Source organism: Trichechus manatus, unplaced genomic scaffold (genome assembly GCF_000243295.1).
Source record: "Trichechus manatus latirostris isolate Lorelei unplaced genomic scaffold, TriManLat1.0 scaffold00142, whole genome shotgun sequence".
NCBI lineage: Eukaryota > Metazoa > Chordata > Mammalia > Sirenia > Trichechidae > Trichechus > Trichechus manatus.
The window spans coordinates 1,762,310-1,788,945 of NW_004444078.1; the positions used below are offsets into that span (position 1 = coordinate 1,762,310).

Sequence of the window (26,636 nt, forward strand, 5' to 3'; positions counted from 1 at the left end):
CTCATCGCGACCCCTTGTGTATCAGAGTTTTCAATGGCTGATATTTTCGGAAGTAGATCACCAGGCCTTTCTTCCCAGGTACTTCTGGGTGGACTTGACCTCCAACCTTTTGGCTAGCAGCCAAACACAGTTAACCTTTTGCACCATCTAGGGACTTCCGGTAAATGATAGACTCGTCAAATCCAGGATTAGAAGTGACCTGGGAGATCATCTATTTATTAGGCTGGACGTCTGTTCTTTCCTTACATTTTTGGAATTAGAAAGCCTGGGTTTGAATCCATGCTCTGAAAATGTGAGTCTTGACAAATGATCTAATCAAGAAATACTGCATTTTCCCCCCCTAAGATATCAGGGTAGTACTGCCCAACTCTGCCTGCTCAGAGACGCTGCGTATGTCAGATCACCCACGTGAGGCAGTTATAAAGCAGGGAGGTCTATTTTTGGGGTGTTTGAATGGATTTAATTTCGTGGCTTTATAGTCATAGTTCCTATGAGAAAGATCTTTGAATTATTTGGAAGAAAAGCACTTTATAAATCCAGCATTCAAGTTCAGTCAGTCTAGAACACCCCGCAAAACCACAAAGATCCATCACAAAAGGTCGACTGCCCTACCATTCTCCCCTCCAAGAATTCTTCATTCCCTTAACCATGTCTCTACAGCACAAGATAATCACGTGAGCAGGCCTTCTGAGTTTAAGGATCTTCTGCTAATATAAATAAGAGGGAGATATTCCTTCTACCTTATAGAAATCCATCAAGGTTTTCTAAACATTTGTGAAGCATTAGCACATTATAAATAAAAGGCCATTTCATCCATCTCACTGGAATTTTGGTCAGCGTTTCATTCAACTTGACATTCCTATATATTATATACTAAGTCTGAACAGACTAAACACAATTCTTCTGAGCTTTTTTTACCTTAAAAAAAGAAAAAACCCAAATGGGAATAAATAGAAATAGCCCGACTCCCCAGTACATTGTCATCTTGATGAATGCAAAATCAAAATCTTTCTTTGGATGTCCCTAGAGATGGAAATCTCAGTAAATCATCTTCTACGATAGGAAAACCAGCCACTATCTTATTAACAATGTCTTTTTATATTACTTTGAATTTATTTGCTCTTATTTTCCAATTAATAGCAAAATCTTGCAGCCATATCAGAACGATTTTTCTTGCTTTTTTTCAGACTTGCTAAATCAGGATAATTTTATTGTAAGCTATTCTTTGAGCTCCCCCTGTTGATAGAATTTTAATATGACACCTAGGTACATTTAAAAGCAACCACAAGCTTGAACGTTGTTCAGGAACGGTGGAAAAGTCACAAAATATATGAGGTGGACTTAGGAAGACAAGCCAGGGAATCAGAGGCTCAGCCAGTCAGATGGGGTGACCAAAGGAAAGTTATGAAATACCGGGAAAGAGATGGTGATAGAGCAGGGTTCGTAAAGTCAAGGGCGGGCAGGGACTGTGGTAACTAAACTTGTGAGAAAGCAGGAAGCAGGACATCATAACCTCGTTTTCAAGTTTCAGAAAGGTGCTGCGATGTATGGCAGAGTTCACAGCCTCATAAGAATTTATTTAACAAACCCTCGTGTGTCATTTACTATATACGAGACACTAATCGAAGAGCTTCACTAATACTGATTTACATAACTCTTGCAACAACGCTATGAAGAAGGTACTACTATTAGTGTCACGCGTACTTCACAGTTAGGAAAACTGAGGCACAGGGCGGTCACACAACTTACTCAAGGTTACACGGGCAGGAAGAGGCAGGGCCTTCACAATTCGAATTGCTGCAATCTGGTTCTCCTGAACACGCTCTAGGCCGCTGTGCTGTGCCGCCTCTGGGATTGCAAAACCTTCCCTGAGCGAGGCCGAACTGGTTGGCACTCCTCTTGACTCCTCCCCTCTCCCCCCACCCCCACCCCTTTATCTCATCATACGTGTTCGGCTTGTTGGGATTCCTACGAGGGAGCTCACAGCTCCCCTCCACTCCAGCTCCTGCTGCTGCTGTCTACACTTATCCTGCAGTCTCAGAAATCACGTAGCTACTGCGCGCCAGAATCATTTCAAAGTTTAGAAAGAATTTAAAATAATGCTTCTTCAGAAAATGATCTCAACTGTTTCCTTGTCTGCCATGTTTCCTTTTGCATTTCTGTTGTGCATTGGTGGGGTAGTAGCAACAGCACCCTGGTGGGCTCGGCTTCTTACAAGCAGTCTAACTGCACCAGCTACATAACCCCTCTAACTCCCAATTTCCTTATCTATACAAGGAGGAGAATGTTAACGTACACTCCATAGCGTTGTTGTGAGGATCATATGAGAATGGAGTGTGTGAAAGTCAACGGTAATGTGCTGTGTAGATGTTTGCTATGGCTGTCACTGATTAGACTGCCATGATGCCCCTTCTGTAAGAGCAGGTACTTGCACAGGTGAGAAAACTGCCCTAAGACAAGTTGCTACCCACCAAGTGCTGAGTTGGAGACATGACTCCTATGAGCATTTCTATATTCTGGCTCCAGCTCCTTAAAACCTCAGACCACCATTTATGTATGCATCTTTCATAGGATTCCATATCTCAGGTTCCTAACCACCCCACTGCCTCCCACCCCCACCACATACACACACAACTTTAGGTCTCTCAGTTCTGCTTTTTGTGGTTATGAGAACTTGAGTTGGAGAGTTTTTTAATGATCAAGAACATACCAAGATGTTATGAATCATCTATTTCCCTAAAGTCTCCATTCCTAACTTTCTTAGAATTGCAGTACCTTTGTGGTTATTTGGCTCAGATTATCAAACAAGAGATGACCTGTCAGGATGTACAAGGGTTCCTGTATTTAGATATGTGTGAAGAGAAGAGGGAGACCCATGCTGTTCCCAGAAGGCTCAGAGAGACCAAAGACGTGCCTCAGGAGCCACCTCTGTATGGGGCTTGCTGGAAGGTGGAACTCTGGGTCCCAACCCATGTTTCAATCAAGGCAACTCTATTTTATGTATTTTACATATTGGAACACGGGTGGAAAATATACTTTCAAGAACATGTTCCAAGGGTTAAAAAATTTGAAAACCATTGGACTAGAAAATCTCTCAGGCTTTTTAAACTAAGATTCTATAATCCTCAGAATTGCAAAGAGAGAATAAGGTCTTTAAATTTTTTTTCTTAGTGAATTTAATTTTAAGAATTTGCTTTGGAATTTCACAATGCCCCTTGAGGAAACTGAAGACACACTGCCACAAAGTCATGTTTAATAATCGCTGCCTCTTTCTCCAACCTTTGTTCTTTCCTTGGAAGAGTCACAACGAAGAAACGATTCCATCATCTAGCATGTGGCTAAACTTGGAAGCCATCAGTCTGTACCTTGTAATACAAACATTCCCAGGAAGCAACCTTTCCCCAGAGGTCCTTATCTGGCAAGGACTGAGCAAGAGAGTGATTGTTGAAATGTGAAAACTGTTTGAACGGGGAAGCTGGAATTGCCGTCTCTTGAGTTTGTACTTTGTCAGTAGGCTTTAACTGATAAATAACAGTTTTAACCACAGACTGAGGTGTTAGGTAATTTTGTTTATGTGGTGGAGAGTCGTGAAGCACAAAGACACTATTACTATTAGTAAAGCCTGGATGACTTGAGTTTCATTTAACAAAATAGGCAAACAGATGTTCTTTCAAGGTTCAGTGTTCTCAAACACAAACACACTACTCACACTCCAAGTAGCCCAAGCATTTTCACAGGAAGTTGATCTCCTTATGAACTAATTTAAGTAGTTGCAACACTTTTTTTTTTAAGGGAGAAATTGGTATAAGAATAGCACTAAAAAAACTTAGAGTTCTTAGAATGTAATGTCATCTGTACAGCAGCCTTATTTTACTGGCTGAATATAGTTGGATTTTGCATTCTTTTTTTATGATTTTGTGATTAAGGGCTATGTTGTGTGGTTGTACCTTTTTGTTATTGTTGTTCTCATCATTGTTCCCCAGCAACTAACTCAGTATCTATCACATAATAGATGCACAATAAATATTCATTAGGTGAATGGATTATTTTAATTATTTTCTATATCACATGGTTTTCAATGAGCACCATCATTACAGATTACAACTTGTTAAGAGACAAGTAAGAAAGTTGGCTGAAAATTGTTCTTATTCCAGTCATATTTTTCTTAGCAGAAGTTTTCTTTCAAGCCAAAAAGTCATAACCATTTGCTAGTATATTCTAAGTTTCCAAAGTGTACTATGAAGCACTGAGCAGAGGAAACAAAAAAGAATATGGTGACATCAGGACCTACCTTTGATAAGGTTGTGTGCTTTTTTCCAGATGGTGTCCTGGTCAAGTTGCTTGGCCAGTTTTCCAGTTTCTTAGCAGGTTATCCAACGGGTAGTTTTCTTTAGAAGTATAGAACAGTCAATCCAGGATAATATTCAGTGCCATATAATATAAATATCATAAATATGGATATTTTAAATCTGTAATCATCTCAGATGATAAAAATGGCTTTTCATACAGACATTAATGGTGCATCTTGTCTATGACATTTTCCCAACCTGTAGGAAATACACCCTGGTAATATGAAATTGTATAGTGTCTCTGGCTTGAACTGCACTGAAAGAATAATGAAGACTATTATTGATGGCCTTGAAAGCTTTGAAAATTAATGATGCTACCATTTGTCAAAAGCTTCTTTTCTCATTATGTGGATTGTATGTCAGCTTCGTTCCTGGATTTCTTTCTAGATGTGCCTCACAACTGTGGCAAGGTTTTTAAGTAAATATTAGAAATTGGTTTCTGTTATAGTTTGAATCACTGAGAAAACCTCTCACCACTCCCATTTCAGTTTACTAATATGTAAAGCATGAAGCCTTTTTCAAAGTTAGTAGGCCATCCTGAGGGTCACTGCTCTGTCTCTGAATGTGGTATCCTGGTTTCTCACACTTTTCAGCTTGGATGAAAAGTTTGGATGGTGAACAGACAGGTCCTATAACTAAACTGTCTGAGGGAATGATGAGATCACATCATATGTACATTTAAGTCTACAAACTAAACTACAGCAGCTAGAATCAGGGAGGCATGGGACCTCATACTCAAAACAGCTCCCTTTGTTGCCTCCAGCTGCACCCCACCCCCTACAAAGAAAGAAATATGTGGGTCAAGGCAATGTGCTCACCCAGAGTTTGGGACCCCAGAATTCCCAGCCCAAAAGACCTCAGTTCTCCTTTCAGGACTTCCAAGCACAGATGGAAACATCAATTTAAAATTTACTAGGCACAGGAGAGGGCAAGGAGCCACAACAGGCATTCCAGGTGGGCCGTGGTCCAGAAGCCAACTCTCTCTGAACCACCGTGTTCCAACGGAACTCTGAGGAGTTAAAATCTGGCTGATTAGGTCATTTGAAATCTTCTATGTCAAGGCAAGAGGCTAGACCATATTTTAACAGTTTGTTAACTTGATTTATAATGTTTAAATATTTAGACATATGGTGCATGGGTCTCCATCTGTGTGCTTGCCTCAGGCCTCACAAATGTTCTGCAGCAGCTTGTACCATCCTATGCACCACCGCACTCAGTGTGAACGTGAAAGGCACCTAGTGGTGAATGTGAAATGGAAGTGGTGGATTCCTCAGTTGGGCTTAGTGCTTTGCATAGTGCCCCCAAAGGACAGTGAGATTTCTATTGTTTAAAAATAGATTTTTGTTCAACTTGGTGCCTAAACACAAGCCAACTACTCATCTCGTGCTCTACCAAAAAACAAAACAAAACAAACAAAAAAAAAACCCAGCAATTTGTTGCAACACTGAAGGGTAGAGGAAAAACAGAGGGAAGTGGCTGTTGAGTGTGTACTTGTACTGGGAGATCGTCCTGCACTATATTTTATGGGTGTTCTAAGCAATGTTAAGGGCTCAGCTGCTAACCAAAAGGTTGGCAGTTCGAATCCACCAGCAGCTCCACGGGAGGAAAGACCTGTTGATCTGCTTCCATAAAGATTTCAGCCTAGGAAACCCTATGGGGCAGATGTATTGTCAGATAGGGTCACTATGAGTTGGGTTCTACTCAAAGGCACACAACAACAAGGGATTTTAAGGGGAATTTTCATTATGTAGAACTTTCTACTAACCTAGTCAAAAGTGATTCCATTCGAGTCCATCTAGCTACCCTCAGGTAAGGTGAGGTACCACAATGACCTAGTCAAAAGGAAAGAGGAGTTTTTCTCTACTTCTAACAAATCCTAAGTTTAACATACCTTATTATCGATAAAGTCTTCTTCATATAAGTATTATTCATGTTATCATATAATTGTTGTTGTTGTTAGGTGCCATCGAGTTGATTTCAATTCATAGTGACCCTATAGGGTTTCCTAGGCTATAACCTTCCCTAAAGCAGATTGCCAGGTCTTTCTCCCGTGGAGCCACTGGGTGGGTTCAAACCACCACCCTTTTGGTTAGCAGCAGAGCACTTAACTGCTGTACCACCAGGACTACCATTATCATTTTAGACTTATTTTTGGTTTTAATTTTAATGGAAATAAATTCTGACTTACTAACCCATATCAATATTAGATCACCCTTTCTCCCAGAGCTGATCCTGCCACTTCCAACCCCACCTCTATCCTGAGTTTTCTGGTTTAGATAATTTACTTCTGTTCACATCTTCTCACAGGGCTTGTTTTTTGAACTTGATTAAGCTTTCTATACCATCTCAACTTCTCCACATCGCTTTGGAGATGAAGCACAAAGTGGATACACTGCATTGAGTATAACTGCCTCCCAAATTCCACCTGGCATCTTGTTAAAATGCAAACTCTAATTCAGATGGGCCTGTGATGGGCCAGAGATTCCGTTTATCTAAAAACCTTTTTGATGATGACAACGCCGCTGGTCCTGGGCCACACTCTGAATAGCAAAGTGATGCAAGATTTCTTCAAGAAAAAAACAGTAACGCCACCCCCCCAAGTCCCACTCCCCACAGATGATCATTTTTTAAGCAGCAAATATCATGCTAATACCGGCATTTCTTCATTTTTAAAAAAATTTTAAACACTTAACTCCTGAATTCTTTCCACAAAAGAGATCAAACTATGGGCCTCTTATACCAGCTTGCCATACATATAAATTTTCCCCATCTTTACGGTATTATTATATAACATATCTTGGTTTAATCAATATATTCAATGTTTACATTGCTGTGATTATATAAAAATTGTTCACAGCTGGGCCACATAGCACACTATGATTGTATTTCCAGTCTTGTATCACTTTTAGTTTTCCCTGGATTTAACAGTTGAATAAAATTTTGTATGTATCTGTCACTAATGTTGCCCCAAACTTTCCTTCAGAACTAGAAAAACTCCTCACAATATGGTCAAATATACTGATCTATGAATTCTTTTTCTTCTTCCTCTTCTTTTTTTTTTTTCCCTTGGTACCATCCTTCTGGGATTCTTTGTCCTCCTGCTCCAGTATGGACTGGTTGTCCTCTGATGCTGTTGTACAATTGATTTTTTTGAAACTTCCTTCCACCAGCAACCTAGGTAGTCCCTCCCCTTATCCTGACTGTCTAGCAATGCCCTCGTGCCCAGCCCTCTTCTACTCTCCAGCCTCAAAGGAGCTTAGTGCTTCCAACCCCTGGGTTCTGAGGCACATGGGACTCTTCTTGTTACTCTCATTCCATACTCCCCCACCTGTCACTCAGGGATCAAGCTTCCAGTTTTACTTTATGGGAAAGTAAATAAAACTCCAGCTGTTACTTTATTGGAGTTTCTGGAGAGAGCAGAGGAAAATGCTCGTATTCAGCTGCCATGTTTAACTAGGAGAATGTCTTGCTTTCTTTTTAAACAAATTCATTATGACACCAAGACCAGTTTCTATTATAAACACACATATATAGCTTGTTTTTATTAAAATATGGTAAATCAAAAGGATTAATTTTCAAAAGTTAAAAATAAACAAGAATGACTTGTCTAAATTTCAGCTGATGAAAATATACTGGAATTTTAAAAGCCAGAAATTATCTTGTTTTTGACACAAAGAAATCATTCTGTTTGTGGAAATGAAGATTTTTTCCCAACCATGTATATATTTTAAACAACTTTTAAAACAATAAGAGGGAATGTTTTGGGGAATTTATTTTTATTTAAAGGTTTACTAATATTTATAGAAGCAGGCCTAATCATAGTAGATAACGAGTATGTATTTGTAAGATAACAATATATTTCTTTCTCCTTTAGGGCTCTCACATGGTGACCGAAGAGCTTCATTCCATAACCTTTGAGACACAGATCTGCCTCTATGGCCTGACCATAGATTTGGAAGTACGTGTTTCAAGGAACATCTACTACTTACTTATAACGTTTGGGGAAGTGGGCAGCTTTTGTAGATGAAAGCTCAGTCTATTCCAGGTTTAATACATTCCCTAGTCATTATTTTTGTTTTAATTTAGAAAAGCAACATGTCAAATATTCACTGATTAGTCAACATACTTTTCTGGTTAAATTGCTGTTGTTGTTAGGTGCTGTCAGTCGGATCCAACTCATAGCGATCGTATGTACAACAGAATGAAACACTGCCCAGTCCTCTCCATCTTCACAATTGTTGCCATCTTTCAGCTCATTGTTGTGGTCACTGTGTCAGTCTGTCTCATTGAGGGTCTTCCTCTTTTTCACTGACCCTCTATTTTACCAAGTATGATGTCCTTCTGTAGCGACTGGTCTCTCCAGCTAGCATGTCCAAAGTACGTGAGATGAAGTCTCACCATCCTTGCTTCTAAGGAACATTCTGGCTGTACTTCTTCCAAGACAGATCTGTTTGTTCTTCTGGTGGTCTATGGTATATTCCATACTCTTCACTAACACCATAATTCAAAGACATCAGTTCTTTGGTCTTCTTTATTCGTTGTCCAGTTTTCGCATGCATATGAGGCAATTGAAAATACCATGGCTTGAGTCAGGTACACCTTAGTCCTTAAGTAACATCTTTGCTTTTTAACACTTTAAAGAGGTCTTTTGCAGCAGATTTGCCCAGTGCAATGCGTCATTTGATTTCTTGACTGCTGCTTCCATGGGCGTTGATTGTGAATCTAAGTAAAATGAAATCCTTAACAATTTCAATCTTTTCTCCATTTATCACGTGTTGCTTTTTGGTCCAGTTGTGAGGATTTTTGTTTTCTTTATGTTGAGATATAATCCACACTGAAGGCTGTAATCTTTGATCTTCATCAGTAAGTGCTTCAAGTCCTCTTCACTTTCTGCAAGCAAGATTGTGTCATCTGCATATAACAGGTTGTTAATAAGTCTTCCTCCAATCCTGATGACGGGTTCTTCTTCATATAGTCCAGCTTCTCTGGTTATTTGCTCAGCACACAGATTGAGTAAGTATGGTGAAATGATATAACCCTGACGCACACCTTTCCTGACTTTAAGCCACGCAGTATCCCCTTGTTCTGTTCAAACAACAGCCTCTTGGTCTATGTACAGTTTCCACATGAGCACAATTAAGTGTTCTGGAATTCCCGTTCTTTGCAATATTATCCATAATTTGTTATGATCCACACAGTCAAATGCCTTTGCATAGTCAATGAAACACAGGTAAACATCTTTCTGGTATTCACTGCTTTCAGCCAAGATCTATCTGACATCAGTAATGATATCCCTTGTCCTACATCCTCTTCTTAATCTGGCTTGAATTTCTGGCAGTTCCCTGTTGATGTACTGCTGCTACTGCTTTTGAATGATCTTCAGCAAAATTTTACTTGTGTGTGATATTAACGATATTGTGTGATAATTTTCACATTCTGTTGGATCACCTTTCTTTGGAATGGGCACAAATATGGATCTCTTCCAGTCAGTTGGCCATGTAGCTGTCTTCCAAACTTCTTGGCATAGACGAGTGAGTGCTTCAAGTGTTGCACCCATTTGTTGAAACATCTCAGTTGGTAAACTGTCAATTACTGGAGCCTTGTTTTTCATCAATGCCTTCAGTGCAGCTTGGACTTCTTCCTTCAATACCATCAGTTCTTAATCATATGCTGCCTCCTGAAATGACTGAATGTTAACCAGTTCTTTTTGGTAGAGTGACTCTGTGTATTCCTTTCATTCTTCTTTTGATGCTTCCTGAGTCATTCAATATTTTGCCCATAGAATCCTTCAATATTTCAACTCTTGAATTTTTTCTTCAGTTCTTTCAGCTTGAGAAATGCTGAGCGTGTTTTTCCCTTTTGGTTTTCTAACTCCAGGTCTTTACAATTTCATTATAATGCTTTACTTTGTCTTCTCAAGCTGGCCTCAAAATCTTATGCTCAGCTCTTTTATTTCATCATTTCTTCTGTTCGCTTTAGCTACTGTATGTTCAGGAGCAAGATTCAGAGTCTCTTCTGATATTCATTTTGGTCTTTTCTTTTTTTACTGTCTTTTTAATGACCTTCTGTTTTCTTCATTATGATGTCCTTGATGTCATCCCACAATTCATCTGGACTTAAGTCATTAGTGTTCAGTATGTCAAATCTATTCTTGAGATGGTCTCTGATTTCAGGTGGGATATACTCAAGGTCGTACTTTGGCTCTCATGGACTTGTTTTAGTTTTCTTCAGCTTCAGCTTGAACTTGCATATGAGCAATAGATGGTCTGTTTGGCAATCGACCACTGACCTTGTTCTGACTGTTGACATTGAGCTTCTCCATTGTCTCTTTCCACAGATGTAGTCAATTTGATTCTTGTGTATTCCATCTGGTGAGGTCCACATGTATAGTTGCCATTTATGTTGTTGAAAAAGATACTTGCAATGAATAAGTCATTGGTCTTGTGAAATTCTATCATGCAATCTCTGGCATTGTTTCTATCACCAATGCCATATTTTCCAACTACTGATTCTTCTTCTTTGTTTCCAATTTTCACATTCCAATCACCAGTAATTATCAATGCATCTTGATTGCACATTTGATCAATTTCAGATGGCAGAAATTGGTAAAAATCTTCAATTTCTTCATCTTTGACATTAGTGGTTGGTGTATAAATCTGAATAATAGTTGTATTAACTGGTCTTCCTTGTAGGCGTATAGATATTATGCTATCATTAACAGTATTATACTTTAGGATAGATCTCAAAATGTTCTTTTTGATGATGAATGTGACGCCATTCCTCTTCAACTGGTCATTCCAGGCTTAGTAGTGCGATTCAAAATGGCCAATACCAGTCCATTTCAGCTCATTAATGCCTAGGATATAGATCTTTATGCATTCCATTTCAGTTTTGACAACTTCCAATTTTTCTAGGTCCATACTTCATACATTCCACCTTCTGATTATTAATCGATGTTTGCAGCTGTTTCTTCTCATTTTGAGTCATGCCACATCAGCAAATCAAGGTCCTGAAAGCTTTACTCCCATCTACATCATCAAGATCAACTCTGCTTTGAGGAAGCAGCTCTTTCCCAGTTGCATTTTGAGTACCTTCCAACCTGAGGGGTTCATCTTCCAGCACTATATCAGACATTGTTCCACTGCTATTCGTAAGGTTTTCACTGGCCAATTTTTTGAGAAGTATATCACCAGGTCCTTCTTTCTAGTCTGTCTTAGTCTAGAAGCTCCACTGAAACCTGTTCACCATGGCTGACCCTTCCAGTGTTTGAAATACCAGTGGCATAGCTTCTCACATCACAGCAACATGCAAGCCACCACAATACAACAAACTAACAGACGAATGGTGGGGTTAAATTATTATAAATGATAAATCTCATGGGTGTTATGAATTCAATATATATTGAATAATCTGTTGCCCAGTTTGCTTTTTTTTTTTTTTTTTCTGTTTGTTTTGTTTTTGCTTTCTGGGAGTTCCTGAGTCATGGATACTCAGTGGAAAGCCTAAAGAGAAATGAATATTCTTGAACTATGTCATGGAGTAATGTAGTTTCAGTTTATGTTTCCTACATAAAGATCTCCCAGAAGGAAGATTTTTTAATGTAATGAGCAAAGACAAATCATAGGAACATTAACAGTACATTTGTTTTGATCCTCTTATAACAGTTACCACTGAACTCAAAGAAGGAATTAAGACACTTTTAGAATTAAATTGAACATGAATGACTGCGAGCTCCTTGAAGGCAGGAAATCATGTTGCATTTGTCACTCTATCAACAGTGCCTAATACAAGACCTGGCACATAGTAGATGCTCAATATTTGTTGAGTGAATGAATGAGCGAGTGCCTGAATGAACAAACAAGCAAACATGATTTCACGAATCCTGAATATGACCCTATTTGTGGAGCAACAGTTTAAGCTCTCAGCTGATAACCAAAAGGTTGGTGGTTTGAACCCACCCAGCAGCTCCATGGGAGAAAGACCTGGCGATCTGCTCCTGTAAAAGATTATAGCTTAAGAAACCCTATGGGGGCAGTTCTACTCTGTTACATGGGGTCGCTATGAGTTGGATTTGACTACATTGTAAAACAACATTGTTTTAGAGTACTGCCTTTACTCTTTTATCTTAATGAATGTAAACATATTTATAAAAACTTTCATAAGTTCCTTCCTCATCTCTTTTCTCTGAATCTATGTTTCCATGAGCTATTAAGTTCCCTAACTAGGTATTTTGCTATCCACAAGAATCTAAGACCTGTTATTGGGAAGGGACTACTGTAAATTGGATTAGTTTTCCAGGTTAGTCTGTAAAAGCCTGTTTGTTCTGTAAGATAGGAAACTATAGTACCAGTAGTACTAAATTAAGTTCTGTAGCAATGGACCAAGGGGGTGCTATCTCCCAAATGTGTTCCAAAATTGCTTACCTCTGTACCTTCTATAATTAAAACTCTTATTTCTACTACTGCTGACATTATTGAGGTGTTAAAGCATAATTTGAATATATTGACTCAGCCCAGGGCAAATTTAAAATTAGTTTTTTAATGTACCTTTTAAAGAAGATAGTTGGTAAATTAATTGAATTTCTAATTAGTTGCATTTGGGGCAGTATGTGATATAATATAGTACAAATGTTTAAGTGAAGCTGGGGAAGATAATTAGGGAAATCAGACCCTGACTGAGCACTCTGACAGGATTCCTGTTCTTCATAGCTCCCTTCTTTCCTGCACAATGATTCCTATATGCTTAGAAAGTTCCAGGTACCTTCACAGTCGATTTAGTAACCAGGGCAGTGGGGACATTAGGACTGAAGGAGTAGGGCTGGCTTGAGATGGTCCTTTAGAGGAGAGGGTCAAGGATAAGGCCAATGTAAGGTAGGACTACCTATAATAACTGTGCTTTTTTTTTTTTTTTTTAACCAGACCAGCTCATTACCTGTGGTGATGATTTCCAATGTCAGTCAGTTACCTAATGCTTGGGCGTCCATCATTTGGTACAATGTGTCAACCAACGATTCCCAGGTAGAGTCTCTATTCCCATTTTCCCCCCTTTAATACTATTTCATTTGGTTTTGTGTCAATAAAACCCATGTGCCTCAGAGATTTTTTTTTTTTAATTTTGGCATGTCTTTGTGGATGGTTTTATTCCTGAACTTCAATATTTTTAGTTGTATGAGTCCCCACTAATGTGATAAAGTAGAATGTGCTGATATACTTCGGCCCTGAGAGAGTTCTGGCCAGCCTACATGATAGACAGGTATTTGTTATTTCTGAAGGATTTGTCACCTACCTCCTATGTTTGTGTATCACAGACAGTTCTAGGGCCATTCTGTGGCTTTGCTTACTGGGCTATGGAGAGGCGTCTTGGGCCAGAATTTGGTATCTGACTGCTATGTTTTACCTCCTTCCCAACTTCTCCCCCCTTCTCCACACAGGCTGCTCTACAAAGGTACAGAATTGATTTCCAAATAAGTGACTAGAGTATTCATCAACCTCACCTAACTGCACTCTGACAGCACAAATTTCAAGAATTGATAATAGATCAAATAGATCCTAGGCTCAAACTGGGTTTTCATGCCCTCTGGTGGTTATTTGAGACACTGACCAAAATTTGGATTCAAGTTACCAAGCAAGCTGAGGATAAATGATCTTCTCAAAAGATTATGAGGGAAGGGAAGGGCAAAAAAGATGAGTCAGAAAGTGGCGCATTTCCCCTACTTCCCTCTTATAAAACCTCAGTGTGTTGTGCCGGAAACCACCAAGGTCTAGAGAAAATAGGTCAAATGTAAATAACAACATTTCTTCTTAGTTGAAAGCAAACTCTCCCTTCAGAGGGAAGAATTCTTTTACTTTACTCTCCAGTATTAAGAACCAAGCCATAATGAGTCAGCTCGAAGTGCTTCTTCCCTCGAAATTCATGTTCCTAATAAGGATACAACATGGAAAATGATTCAGCCCTGCTCCTTCTTATCCACCGGTGCCCTGGCATCTGAGATAGATCAACTGCAGAGAGGAGGGCCACACAAATAGCTCAGCAGGCAGACAGGAGAACAGAATTCAATAGAAGACTCACCTGGTCTTTCTGTAAAAGAAGAACCAGTTGTCTTGAAATTAAATGTCATTCCCCATTAGCAGGTACACTTGTTCATAGTTCTTCTTCCAACTCCAGGGCATAAACAGGGAGATGGGACAGTTCTCTGTTCTCCAGTCTCAGAGCACAGTACTGCATTTTAGCTCTCTTCAGAATCTTTCTGTAAGAAAACCACTGATATCTTCACACTAACCATCTCTTAAGGTACCAGATTCGACTCTGCTCCAGGATAAGGAGTCTTGAGATATAGACCATATGCAGCTCCTAAAACATAGATGTACCAGCCTTGTTACAGAGCCCAGCTTAACAACAAAGTCTGTTTTGTCTTCCTAATTTTATTCTGTTTTGAAACCTAAGCTCCTAGACCTTGATTATATCCTGTGCTTTCTGATTGTTTATTCAGACACAATTCTTGGGTTCAAGGAAAACTGCCTCTAGAAGTTCTTTCTCTCCCTTCTTCCCCTTCCTAGCTCCACTCTTTGTTGGATGCTGTGTCCTTTTTTACTCTCACCTTCTGAAATCTCAAATCAGTTCCCCTTCTTGCTGCTCAGCTTAGTTCAAATTCACCAATGGCCTCCTCCAGGTACTGCTCTAGATTTCTCAATTCTTCTCCTCCTTCCACCTCATTGTCTTAGAACAACTTTCTTGGCTTTCACACCTATCTGCTTTCCAGTAGGCTGGGACCAAGTCTTCTGTTCCACCATTATTAACCAAGTTTCTGGCACAAACAACCTTGTTTTCAGTTGATCATACATCTCTTGCCTAGAGCAAAAAAAGAAAAGACTACCATATATCCATAAAACAGGAATCTGGGGTTAATCATAAATACATATTGTAGGGTCACCTTCCTTAGCCTGGGATTTGCTTGTTTCTTACTGTTTGGAATAGTTTGTCTGGTCAAGGTATAACTTGTGCCAACTCATGATAAACCAATTAAAGAATATTATTTTTTTTAAGATTAATATTATTTCAGAAAACAGTATCTGCCTAATTATTTGTTTAATAGTGTTAAGAACTTGTATGCGTTGATTATAGACAATTTTCCAGTAAAAGTTAAACAAAGAGATGCCAAATGATTATTTCAAGGATAAGATGGAGTCAGTATTATTCTCAAGGAACAGAGAATTCTTTGGAAAAAAAATCAATCTTAAAAAGTACCACAGAGGTGAGACTATGTTCTGTATTATGAACTTAGGTTGACCTAAAGAGTTTACATCAGGAATCTTGTGTATTGAATGATAGTCATAGTGTGATTAACAAATATAATCATCTTCACAACTGTATTGCAGAACTTGGTTTTCTTTAATAATCCTCCATCTGCCACTTTGAGTCAACTCCTGGAAGTGATAAGCTGGCAGTTTTCATCCTATGTTGGTCGTGGTCTTAATTCAGATCAACTTAATATGCTGGCGGAGAAGCTTACAGGTGAGAATTGGTAGATACGGAAGACTTGCCTGTTTTTGGTACTCAAGTGTCTTAAAGAACCAAGATGGCTTTGCTACAATTAATACTGACTGTCACAATTTATTGAGTGCCTACTATATTGTACAGGGCTAAATGCTTGCCCTATATTATCTCTAATTCTCACAAAAGTTCCTCAAGTCAGACATTATTCTATCCATTTTCTATTGAGAGTCAGAGGGTAAGTGACTTGCCATACTGCACAGCTAGTACATAGCAAAGCCTAGTCATGGGCCTAGGTGTGCCCAATTCTAAAACCTCCTCTTTTCCATTCCATACTCCAGTCTCTAGGGTGTTCTAATGTCATTTCCACTGAATATGATGTGAAACCTTTAGTGGTAACTTGGTCTTTCATATTAATATCACAATTGACGTTAAACAACTAGAAAATAGTTAATTCCCTCACCAGGTCCAGGAAATTTAATAGAAATTCAAAACCACCTGGGTAATACCCAATTCTACATAGCAAGAACATTGCTACAAAGAAAGTTTCAGGTTTGACTCAGATTTCTAACATTTGCAAAACAGAGTCATTAGTACTACATGTACTAACTATAGTCTGAGCTTTTTTCCAAAAGAATTTTAAAAGATATCTGTATTTTGACAGGTCTAGGGTGAACACAATTTAGTACTCAAAAAGAATTAAAATTGGGTTTATATGCATTCTAGTTAAAATAGGGCCAAAATGCATTTGAGCAGCAGCAGTCAAATCATGTGATTAAAGTTTTAACTTAATGTCATTCTGGGTTGCCACTTGCATCTACTCTTTGATCAGTAAATAATTAAAGAAATCAGGGCTCTGGAAATGTTACTAAATTTACTTAATGAAAATATCCTTTTCAGTCCTTATTATAGACTACAATATATAAACATGCAATAAATTATTTATTAATTAGTGAATAAACCTTTAAAATAAGGTAATATAGGTAGCAACCACACTTTTTCAGATTTTATCAAATTATCCTTATGATGAGTATAATTTCCTTAAAAACGTAGTTAGATAGAAACTCTGGTATCCTTTCACTGCCCTGGGTCAAAGTAGTTAATGGCTCCCTATAGCCTAACGGAATTCTAGTTAATTCTTTTCACCTTAATAGTCAAGACTCCTGTTAATCTGACTGTGCCTAATTTATATGAATTAATTGTGCAATATTTATTCACCAACATTAGGTTACTCTTACTGTCTCTTATATAAGCTATGTTCAAGTCTACCATGCCTCATCCTACATTATTTTTGCTATCTGGAGTGCCCCCTCTCTCTCCTCTGACAATATATATTCTACTCATTGATGGAGGCCTGGTCCTACAGACCCACCCTCTTCCTAAAGCCATCCCTAGCTCCTCCATCTAAAGGATTCTTCTCTGATAATAAGAGCAAAAAGGATATCATATTTTTACTGTACCTAGTACTAAGTACTCCGTAGACCCAAAGTAGGTACTTAAATACTCGAAAGGGACAAAAATAGAAAATATCTAAATTAAGCACAAAATTGAAGAGTCCGATTATTTAACAAACATCTCATTCTTTTCTTTTGTTTTCATTTTAGGCCTGTCTAGCTACAGTGATGGTCACCTCACCTGGGCCAAGTTCTGCAAGGTACAAACAGGGGAAGGGGAATATCCCTTAGATATTCTTTTTTTTAAAATATAGTGCTCTTTTCTAAGCCTCCATATCATAATCTAGAGTTTTGAGAATTTCCTGGATAAGGATAATTATAAAAAGAAACTCCAAAGTATTGTCCCAGTACTGAAAAATGGAACCTGAATTATTATATTAACATTACTGCTGATATAATCATTGTCCTAACTTGTTTGTTTATTGAACAGGAACACTTACCTGGCAAATCGTTTACCTTTTGGATATGGCTTGAAGCAATATTGGATCTAATTAAAAAACACATTCTTCCCCTTTGGATTGATGGGTAAATTATAGGCTATATTTTCCATATGAGTTATTAGGTTCTTATTTTTCTCTTCTTGTTGGATTTTTCATTTCTTTCTTTCTTTTTCCTTCTAAGCATGTTTAGTGCCCTAGGAACAAAATAGTTGTGATTTCTACTTTCTTCATAGAGTATTAGTATTTACTTTAATAGTACCATTGACATTCGATCAACTATCAAAATATAGTCTAAGTATGTTCTTTGTGAATCAAATAAACTTAAATGCAATACATTACAGTCTTTAATCAGGTAAAACTGTGCATCATTCTATTTTTAGGTATATCATGGGCTTTGTTAGTAAAGAGAAGGAACGGCTCTTACTAAAGGACAAAATGCCTGGAACCTTTTTATTAAGATTCAGTGAAAGCCACCTTGGAGGAATAACTTTCACCTGGGTGGACCATTCTGAAAATGGTACATGCTCACTACTGTTTATTCATGTGAATTGGGTATTCTTGGGTTCGGTTATGGGAATTTGAGTTTTCCCGTGTGTTATTCTGTTTTTGTGTTCAGTGGGTTTGAATATTAGTTGTTGCGGTTGTCCCAGAGCAGTTACACACAAATTTAGAACAGCCTGCGTGGGCATCCTCTATCACATGAATATCTGTACTATCTAGACTACAAGGAGCCCTGGTGGTGCAGTGTTTAAAGCACTCGGCTGATAACCAAAAAGTCTGCAGTTCGAACCCACCAGCTGCTCTGCAGAAGAAAGATGTGGCAATCTGCTTCTGTAAAGATTTACAGCCTTGGAAACCCAATAGGGCAGTTCTACTCCATCCTGTAGGGTTGCTATGAGTAAGAATCGACTCAAAGGCAGTGAGTTTGGTTTTGGTTGGCCCAGACTATAGGAGGTCTGGCATTGTTTTAAACAATTACATGAAGATAATGTGGGCAGGAAGAAAGGCCACCAAAAATGAGGGGAGTTGGCTATTTCCCTGCTTTCTGTTTTTCCAGGAGAAGTGAGATTCCACTCTGTAGAACCCTACAATAAAGGCCGGTTATCTGCTCTGCCATTCGCTGACATCCTCCGAGACTACAAGGTTATTATGGCTGAAAACATTCCAGAAAACCCTCTGAAGTACCTATATCCTGACATTCCCAAAGACAAAGCCTTTGGTAAACACTACAGCTCCCAGCCATGTGAAGGTTAGGTTCTATTTACTTTTTTTTTTTTCCTTAAGGTTTTGGAAAACAACCTAGTATTGGAGCAAAGTAAATGAACTTCCTCCTTTTATGTTTGCTTTGATCTTTATAAGACCTAAAGGGCATGTGGAGGTCAAAGCTGTGGAAACAAAGTGGTATGTCAGCCATTCCCGGAAGGGGACCTCTGAGGCTGTGTGACACTAGCAGAGTAGTAGTCGGCAGCTTGTAACCAGATTTCACAATGGCTGTGGGGCCTTTTCCAGCCACTTGCAGATCTTCAGTTTTCTCCTTTGTAAGATAGGAGCGGTGCTGACTTCACTTGTATGACTAGGCAAGAGGGAAAAAAAGAGGAGGTAATGATTAGAAAGCTTTTAAAAGTAAGGCAAGTCTATATTTTTGCAACGGAAGCCCTTACTATAGTTTCACAACAAAGAGAATATTGCTCATTTGCTGGGGAGGAAGCATGGAGTCTGTCCTTCATCCCCTGCCTCCTAGCCTATCAATACAAAGTACTGACATGCCCATCTTTCCTGGCTATATCCCTGGGGTCTAGAACAGTGCCTAGCCAAAATAGGCATTCAGTAAATATTTATTGAATACACAAAAGGAAGTTCAGGAAATTAACTATAGAATTTTAATATAAGTCCACCATTCTGTTTCTTTAATGAAAAGTAGATACAGTCCATAAATATCTACATCCATAGCAACTAAATCTATGAGCACCATCTTGTGGAATATTCTACAGTTGTCACTCACAGATGGTGAGTGACACTCTATTTCATTCACCTTGAAACAAAAACGAAACAACGTATGACTGTGACTTCTAAGTGACTCTTTACCTCTGATTGAATGAAATAACAAATGCCAGTGTAATAAATTACAGTTCGATAATTGGGCCAACGACCAGTTCAACATGGTTCGATAGAGAACTGTAGGGAATGTTTCCAAGGTGAGGTTCATACACCATTGCTACTACAGTGGTACCTTTAGCAACACTGTTTGATATCTGTGCTTCAAAAAATGTGTGTAATTACGAGATTGATTGATGTCAGTTGTAATGAAAAGAATTCAGCTACTACAAGTACCCCCAATACCTGAATAAATCAGTCCTTATAATCAAACTGAAATTGGAACATAGAAGACAGGTAATATAATTGGTTCTCAATTTTTCTCACACATTTTAGAGACATTTGCTATGTAAAGAAGTTAGATTAGTCCTGCCAAGAGATTTGCTTTTCTTTTCTTTCACATTTTATGTTCATCAAGAAGACTGTTGCAGCTATTCAACTAAAAATATTTATGAACCACTAAATAACTATATTATCTCTCTTTTAGCATGGCTTATATTTTTCTAGACTTTCTGTTTCTAACTTTGTCCATAATGTTGATAATATTTTTCCCAACAATATGTCTTTCTTTTCCAGTTTCAAGACCAACAGAAAGGGGAGACAAAGGTTATGTTCCTTCTGTTTTTATCCCCATCTCAACAATGTGAGTAATCTTAGTCACATAGAAAATATTTATTGTTGAATTTACAAAAGAAAACAAAAGCTTTCCTATAGGAAATCTGAGGGTAGAGCAGGGAATATATAACTGAGAATAAAGCATTTTAATGCTCAATGTCCCATTTCTTTTAATACTTAAAGCCAGTCTTCAGGGGCACACTTTCCACAGTCTATTCCGACTAGAATGATACGGCTGCCCTTGTGTATGCCATATGTTACATAGCAGGCTGAATGCTCTAGTATCAAATGATGAATTAGGCATCTCAGTATCACAGATAAATGAAGCCCTAGAAATGAGTTCCTGACACAGTCAGTCACGGTGAGCTATTAATCTTAAATTCTTTTTAAAAATTTACCTTGTTATCTCTTTAAGCCGAAGTGATTCAACTGAGCCACATTCTCCATCAGACCTTCTTCCCATGTCTCCAAGTGTTTATGCAGTGCTGAGAGAAAACCTGAGTCCCGCAACAATTGAAACTGCAGTATGTTCCCTTTCTTTTCCATTGCTGGTCAAGGGCATTTCCAATGAAGCACAGGTGGTGTGTGAATTGAAGGGGGCAAAGTTCTGCCTGAGCAGTAGGAAAACAGATTTACTGGAACAAGTTCATGAGCATAACACAAGGGGTATCTGTAAAGTCCTGTGTGCTGCTGATATTACGAGCATTGAAAGCAGACACCTTCACCTACTTGAACTGTTTCAACTTCTTTCCAGTCAAAAGCCACTAGAGGACAAATATTCCTATACTGACCCAAAACGCTTTATCCCTACTCTTCCATTGACCGCTCTTCACTAAGCTCTCCACTTTAGCAGACAACACACGGTTAAGAGCTCAGGCTACTAACCAAAAGTTCGGCAGTTCAAATCCACCAGCTGCTCCTTGGAAACCTTATGGGACACTTCTACTCTGTCCTATAGGGTTGCTATGAATCAGAATCGACTTGATATCACAACAGCAACAACAGTTTCATATTTATTTTAGCAATTCAAGCACCAAAAATTTCATTTTCTTGATTAATTGTTACTTGCAATATTAGTCCCTGGAGCCTCTCCAAGCAGTACATTAACAACAATCAATAGCAGCATAATAATACTCTTCTGACAGCTGGGTCATAATTTCAAATGCAATAATCTTATCTAGGATGCATCATATTTATTCTTATTCCCAATACTGTCAAGAGGCTCAAACCCCCCATTTACATGAGAATTACTCCTGCTTGAACATACATCAGAATAACAGAATCCAGGAGGGACTCTGAGCCCCAAGAGATTTACCAAGTGTGTTTTAGTCCTTTTCTTGAAGATTTCCAAGGATGGAAAATTATGCTCTCCTTTGATAGCTTATTCCAATAGTAAACCCCAAAAAACCAAACCCACTGCTGTCAAGTCAATTCTGATTCATAGTGACCCTATAGGACAGAGTAGAACTACCCAACAGGATTTCCAAGGCTATAAATCTTTACAGAAGCAGATTGCCACATCTTTCTCCTGAGGAGTGGCTGGTGGGTTCAAACTGCCGACATTTTGGTTAGTAGCTGAGCACTTAATCACTGCTCCACCAGGGCTCCTGTATTCCAATGTTAAACAAACAAACAAACAAAAAAACAACCTGTTGCTGTGGAGTCAATTCCGACTCTGCCCCCTAGGGTTTCCAAGGAGCCAACTGCTGAACCTTTGGATAGCAGCCTGAGCACTTAACCACTGCGCCGCCAGGGCTCCTAAATCATTTAGGTTATTTATGTCTAATTGAGTTTTTGTTAACATTTTGCACTGAGTTCCACATTATGTTTTTGGTAGGATGAACAGGCTTTTTTTCCTAAAAGTTTCCATCTACTTGAAAGACGTCTTTTCTTTTAGACTGATTGATCCCAGTTACTTTTGTGAATACCTAGTTGTTAACTGGTGAAAGATTCTGGAGTGTTCAGTAGAAAAAAGGATGTTTACCCCACTATAAAACAGTGCTTTATTTGCCAAACAAATAGTTTCTTTAAAGATCATTTTCATTTTTCAATTTTAGATGAAGTCTCCATATTCTGAATGACAGAATAAACTCTGACACTCAAAAGAAGGAAGCAAATGAGAAAGTTTAAAGACTGATCTTTACCAACAACCAAATTATGTTTCTCCAGCTTTGTAAATACCGATTTCCAGGAAACGGCTGAACGCTGCAGCTCTCCTATTACTGAGAATACACCCCCAACTGGGAGCGTCATGATTGAAATGCTGAAAACTAAAGCTTCAGAAAAACTTCTGAGATAAGACAACTTTAAGAAACCAGTGTTAATATCAATATAACTATTCACAGGAGACCCCTTCGTATGTGCCTGTTTCATTTCTGATTGGGTTTCCTGGATGTTACTTATGAATTTGATTTCTAGAAGGTATAAGTGTGAAGACTTTAGGATAGATCAAGAATAACAAAGCCATACCTTCGTGACTCAACCCGCAGGAAAGCCTAAGGAAAAAGCCAAATAAGCCAATGTCCTGAGTTCTGGCAGGTAAGAGCCATCATGATAGATCCAAGATGGAAGTAATGTTAGGGCAGCAATAGCAGCAAATCACAAAGCTTCCAGGGGTGAATTATGAAGCCTCCTGATTGCCATGTCAACACTGTACCAACGAAACACTACAGGGTTCAGAGCTGCTAGTGCCACCACCAGGGATGCCTCTCCTAATAGGGGGAGGTATCCAGAATACCCCTTGCTGGTAGGTAGGGCAAATTGAAAGGAGACCGAACCAAAACCAAACTAGGTGTTTTCAAGTTGATTCTGACTCATGGTGACCCCGTGTGTGGCAGAGTAGAAATGTGTTTCACAGGGTTTTCAAGGCTGTTACCTCTCAGACGCAGATTGCCAGGCTATTCTTCCAAGGCACTTCTGGGTAGGTTTGCACCACCAGTTTTTCAATTAGTAGTCAAGAGCTTAACCATTTGCACTACCCACATGGGTAAAAATCTCATGGAAATGAGAACTGAGAAGGGAATAACAACTGTGGCCTTGGGTGAGTGATTTCATCCTGAGCCACTCATTCTTCATCTCTAGAAGAAATTAGAATAGGTAGACTCTATGGTCCTTTCTGGAGCCTTGGTGAAGCAGTGGTTAAGAGTTCAGCTGCTAACCAAAATGTGGGCAGTTCGAATCCACCCAGCCATTCCTGGGAAACCCTATGGGGCAGTTCTACTCTGTTCTATAGAGTCGCTATGAGTCAGAATTGACTCAATGGCAATGGATTTGATTTATGGCCCTTTCAAGCTCTAATAGTCTAATGGTCCCATGAATCCAACCTGAGCCTGGGGAGAGGGTTTGGGATGAGGAGAGGTTTCATCCCTTCAGTTTTCTCTGGTGATGAAGGAGGGGTGAGCAGTGTATTGGATGGTAATGCAGGTCTTTATTGGACCTTCCCTCACCCCGACTAGTCGCTTAGTGGTGTCACTGCCCACCAGTGCAGCGTGTGGAGGAGTGATGCTCTCATTAAAACCCTCTAAGGAAGTTTTCCAGAGTACACCTGTTCTATTCTCTACCTCAATTGTGGTTCAGTAGGTCTAGGGTCAGTGTTGAAATCTGAATGATTGAATTAACCTGCAATTCCTGATCCCAGTGTTGGTCAGTGATGTTCATTTATTCACTCATTCAAAAAATATTTTTGAGGAATACTCTGTTATCAGGCCAATTCTCTTAGTAATGCCCAAGACCTGGGGATCCCAAGATCCCCTAATGCCCAAGACCTGGGGAACTTTCCATGTCTGCCAGGCCCTAGAGAAGTTGCTTAGCCAGGCAATGAAGCCTGGCTACTGAGCCATCTGCATGAGCAGCTGCAGGAATTTGTTGAGCCTTATTTCCAAGGTGAGAGCTGACTACAGAGTCAGAGATGGCAGGGTTCATCTAACTTCTTCCAGCCATCTTCGTTCCCCCCAGGCAAGCCAAATGGGCAGATGCTAATATTGGATGGAGAAGAATTCAAAGAAAAAAAAGTCTTTAAAATACTCTGCTTTCCCCCTTAGAGAGATTCCTTTCTATCCATATCCTCCTTCACACCTGCCTACATGTGCCCAGCTGGATCCTAGATTTTTCCTATGGAGACAAACTCTCCATCAGTCCCAAGGCCAGTTCCCTTACTCCTTTGAAAGCTGCTGATAGTATTCTTAGGGTGAAGGTGTCTGTCTGACGGACCTCATGGATAACTTGTGATGGATACTCTCAGTCCATACTTATCTCCATGCATGGTTTTCTAAAATTTGCCTGAGACAAACATATAAACTGGCAGCAGAATTGGAAGAAATAATTTTAAACCTGGGCATGATTATTATAATTTTTATCTTTAAAGAGGTAATTTTTAAAAATTATTTTCTTGTGTAAAAATATCTATAACAAAACACTTGCCAATTTGACATTTTTTTAAATAATATTTTATTGCGTTTTTGGTGAAAGTTTACACAGCAAGTTAGGTGCCCATTTGACAATTTCCACACAAATCGTTCAGCGACACATCACAATATGTCAACATTCTCTTTAGTTGTGTTCTGTTTGTTCCATTTCTAGTACTCTAGTTTCCCTGCCCCCTTATCTTCTCATCTTTGCTTTTGAGTGATTGTTGAACTTTTGGTCTCACACAGATGGTTTTTAAGTAGGGAACTGATCTTATGTTTGTCCTTTATTTTGTGTGCCACTCTATTTCGCTAAAAGGTGATCTCAGGGGATAGGCTCAGTTCCAGGTTTAAAGAGAGTCTCAGGGCGAAAGTCTCAGGGAGTCCTCTGTTCTCTACTGTCCCAGTTTGTCTAACGTTTTTTAAAATAAGAATTTGAGTTCTGCTCCAAGTTTTTTCCCCATTCTATCCAGGACTATCTATTGTGACCCTGGTCAGAATGGTCAGTGGTGGTAGCCAGGCACCATCTAGTACTTCTGGTCTCAGGATAGATGAGGTCACGGCTCGTGTAGGCTTGTTTCTTAAGAGGTAATTTCCCACCAGGAAGTACTATGAAACAATTCAATTTATATATATATATAATATATATATATTATATATATATATTATATATATATATAAAGTTGCAGAAGCTTTTTCTCCTGGAATTTATTAAAAGTAGCATGTATTTTTACCTATTCAGTGGAAGTTTTAAAAGCTCATCAATATAGTACCTGGTAGCAGAACACCAAGGTTTCAAATGTAATATGAAGCCATCGTTATTATTTGGGGGTAGAAAAATACAGGCATGTCTGTAGTTTGCTCCCTATAATAGAAGAAGAGGCCACGTAGTAAGAATTCGGTAAGTATATTAGTTACCTAGGGCTACTGTAACAAACTACCACACACTTGGTGGCTTAAAACAACAGAAATTTATTCTCTGACAGTTCTGGAGGCCAGAAGTCTGAAATCACGGTGTCAGTAGGGTAACACTCCCCCTGAAGGCTCAGGGGAATTCTTCCTTGCCTCTTCTAGCTTCTGGGGACTGTAGGCATTCCATGGCCGTGACAGCATGACTCCAATTTCTGCCTCTATCTTCATGTAGCTGTTCACCTGATCTTTCCTGTGTCTCTGTGTCTCCTCCTCTGTCTCTTATAAGATCACCCATCATTGGATTTAGGGCCCATCCTGATCTAGAATGATCTCATCTTGATATCCTTCCCTTAATTACATCCGCAAAAACCTTTATTCCAAATAAGTCCACATGCTGAGGTTCCAGGTGGACATATCTTTTGGGGGCCACAATTCAAACCACTACAGATGGCAAAAATTAGTTTTCTTTCTATTAACTTCTAACTGAAATTTAGAATCTCCTTCAATTATAAATAAAAGCAACAAATCACAACCCAAACCAATAGAAACTACATTTATACTACTTTAAAGTTGTTGCTGTTATCTCAAAATATTGTCCATGCTCAGTTCAACTTTGAAATTACATTAATCAGACCCACTGCTTGACTTTGTTATTTAATGACATTCATAATGAAGCATAAAAATGCAGATATTACTATATTACAGTTGGTTTTAATATTTTGCTTTCTATGTCAATGTTATTGGTTTCATTTCTAATCTTATGCATTTTATTTTACTAAACTAAAATTCTAAACATTATTCTGAGAAGGAGTCCATAGGATTCATCATGGACTGCCAAAGGGGTCTATGGCACACAAAAAGGAGTTTAGAATCCCAGTT

General features: G+C 38.8%; 1 protein-coding gene across 3 annotated transcripts in view; it reads left to right on the forward strand.

Moving 5' to 3' along the window:
* Positions 1–24,791, forward strand: part of STAT4 (signal transducer and activator of transcription 4) — a 99,452-nt gene extending 74,661 nt beyond the window's left edge. Inside the window, exons 15-24 of one of the 3 annotated variants that reach the window (XM_004385577.2) lie at positions 8,224–8,307; positions 13,268–13,366; positions 15,725–15,860; positions 17,444–17,493; positions 17,724–17,818; positions 18,114–18,250; positions 18,791–18,982; positions 20,404–20,470; positions 20,858–20,966; positions 22,500–22,777. In XM_004385577.2, the coding sequence (XP_004385634.1) occupies positions 8,224–8,307; positions 13,268–13,366; positions 15,725–15,860; positions 17,444–17,493; positions 17,724–17,818; positions 18,114–18,250; positions 18,791–18,982; positions 20,404–20,470; positions 20,858–20,966; positions 22,500–22,523 (993 nt within the window). In that variant the 3' untranslated portion in view covers positions 22,524–22,777. Of the gene's footprint in view, positions 1–8,223; positions 8,308–13,267; positions 13,367–15,724; positions 15,861–17,443; positions 17,494–17,723; positions 17,819–18,113; positions 18,251–18,790; positions 18,983–20,403; positions 20,471–20,857; positions 20,967–22,499 lie in introns of those variants that run through there. The other 2 variants (XM_023739858.1, XM_023739859.1) reach the window with 2 other exon arrangements.
* Positions 24,792–26,636: the final 1,845 nt, after the last annotated feature.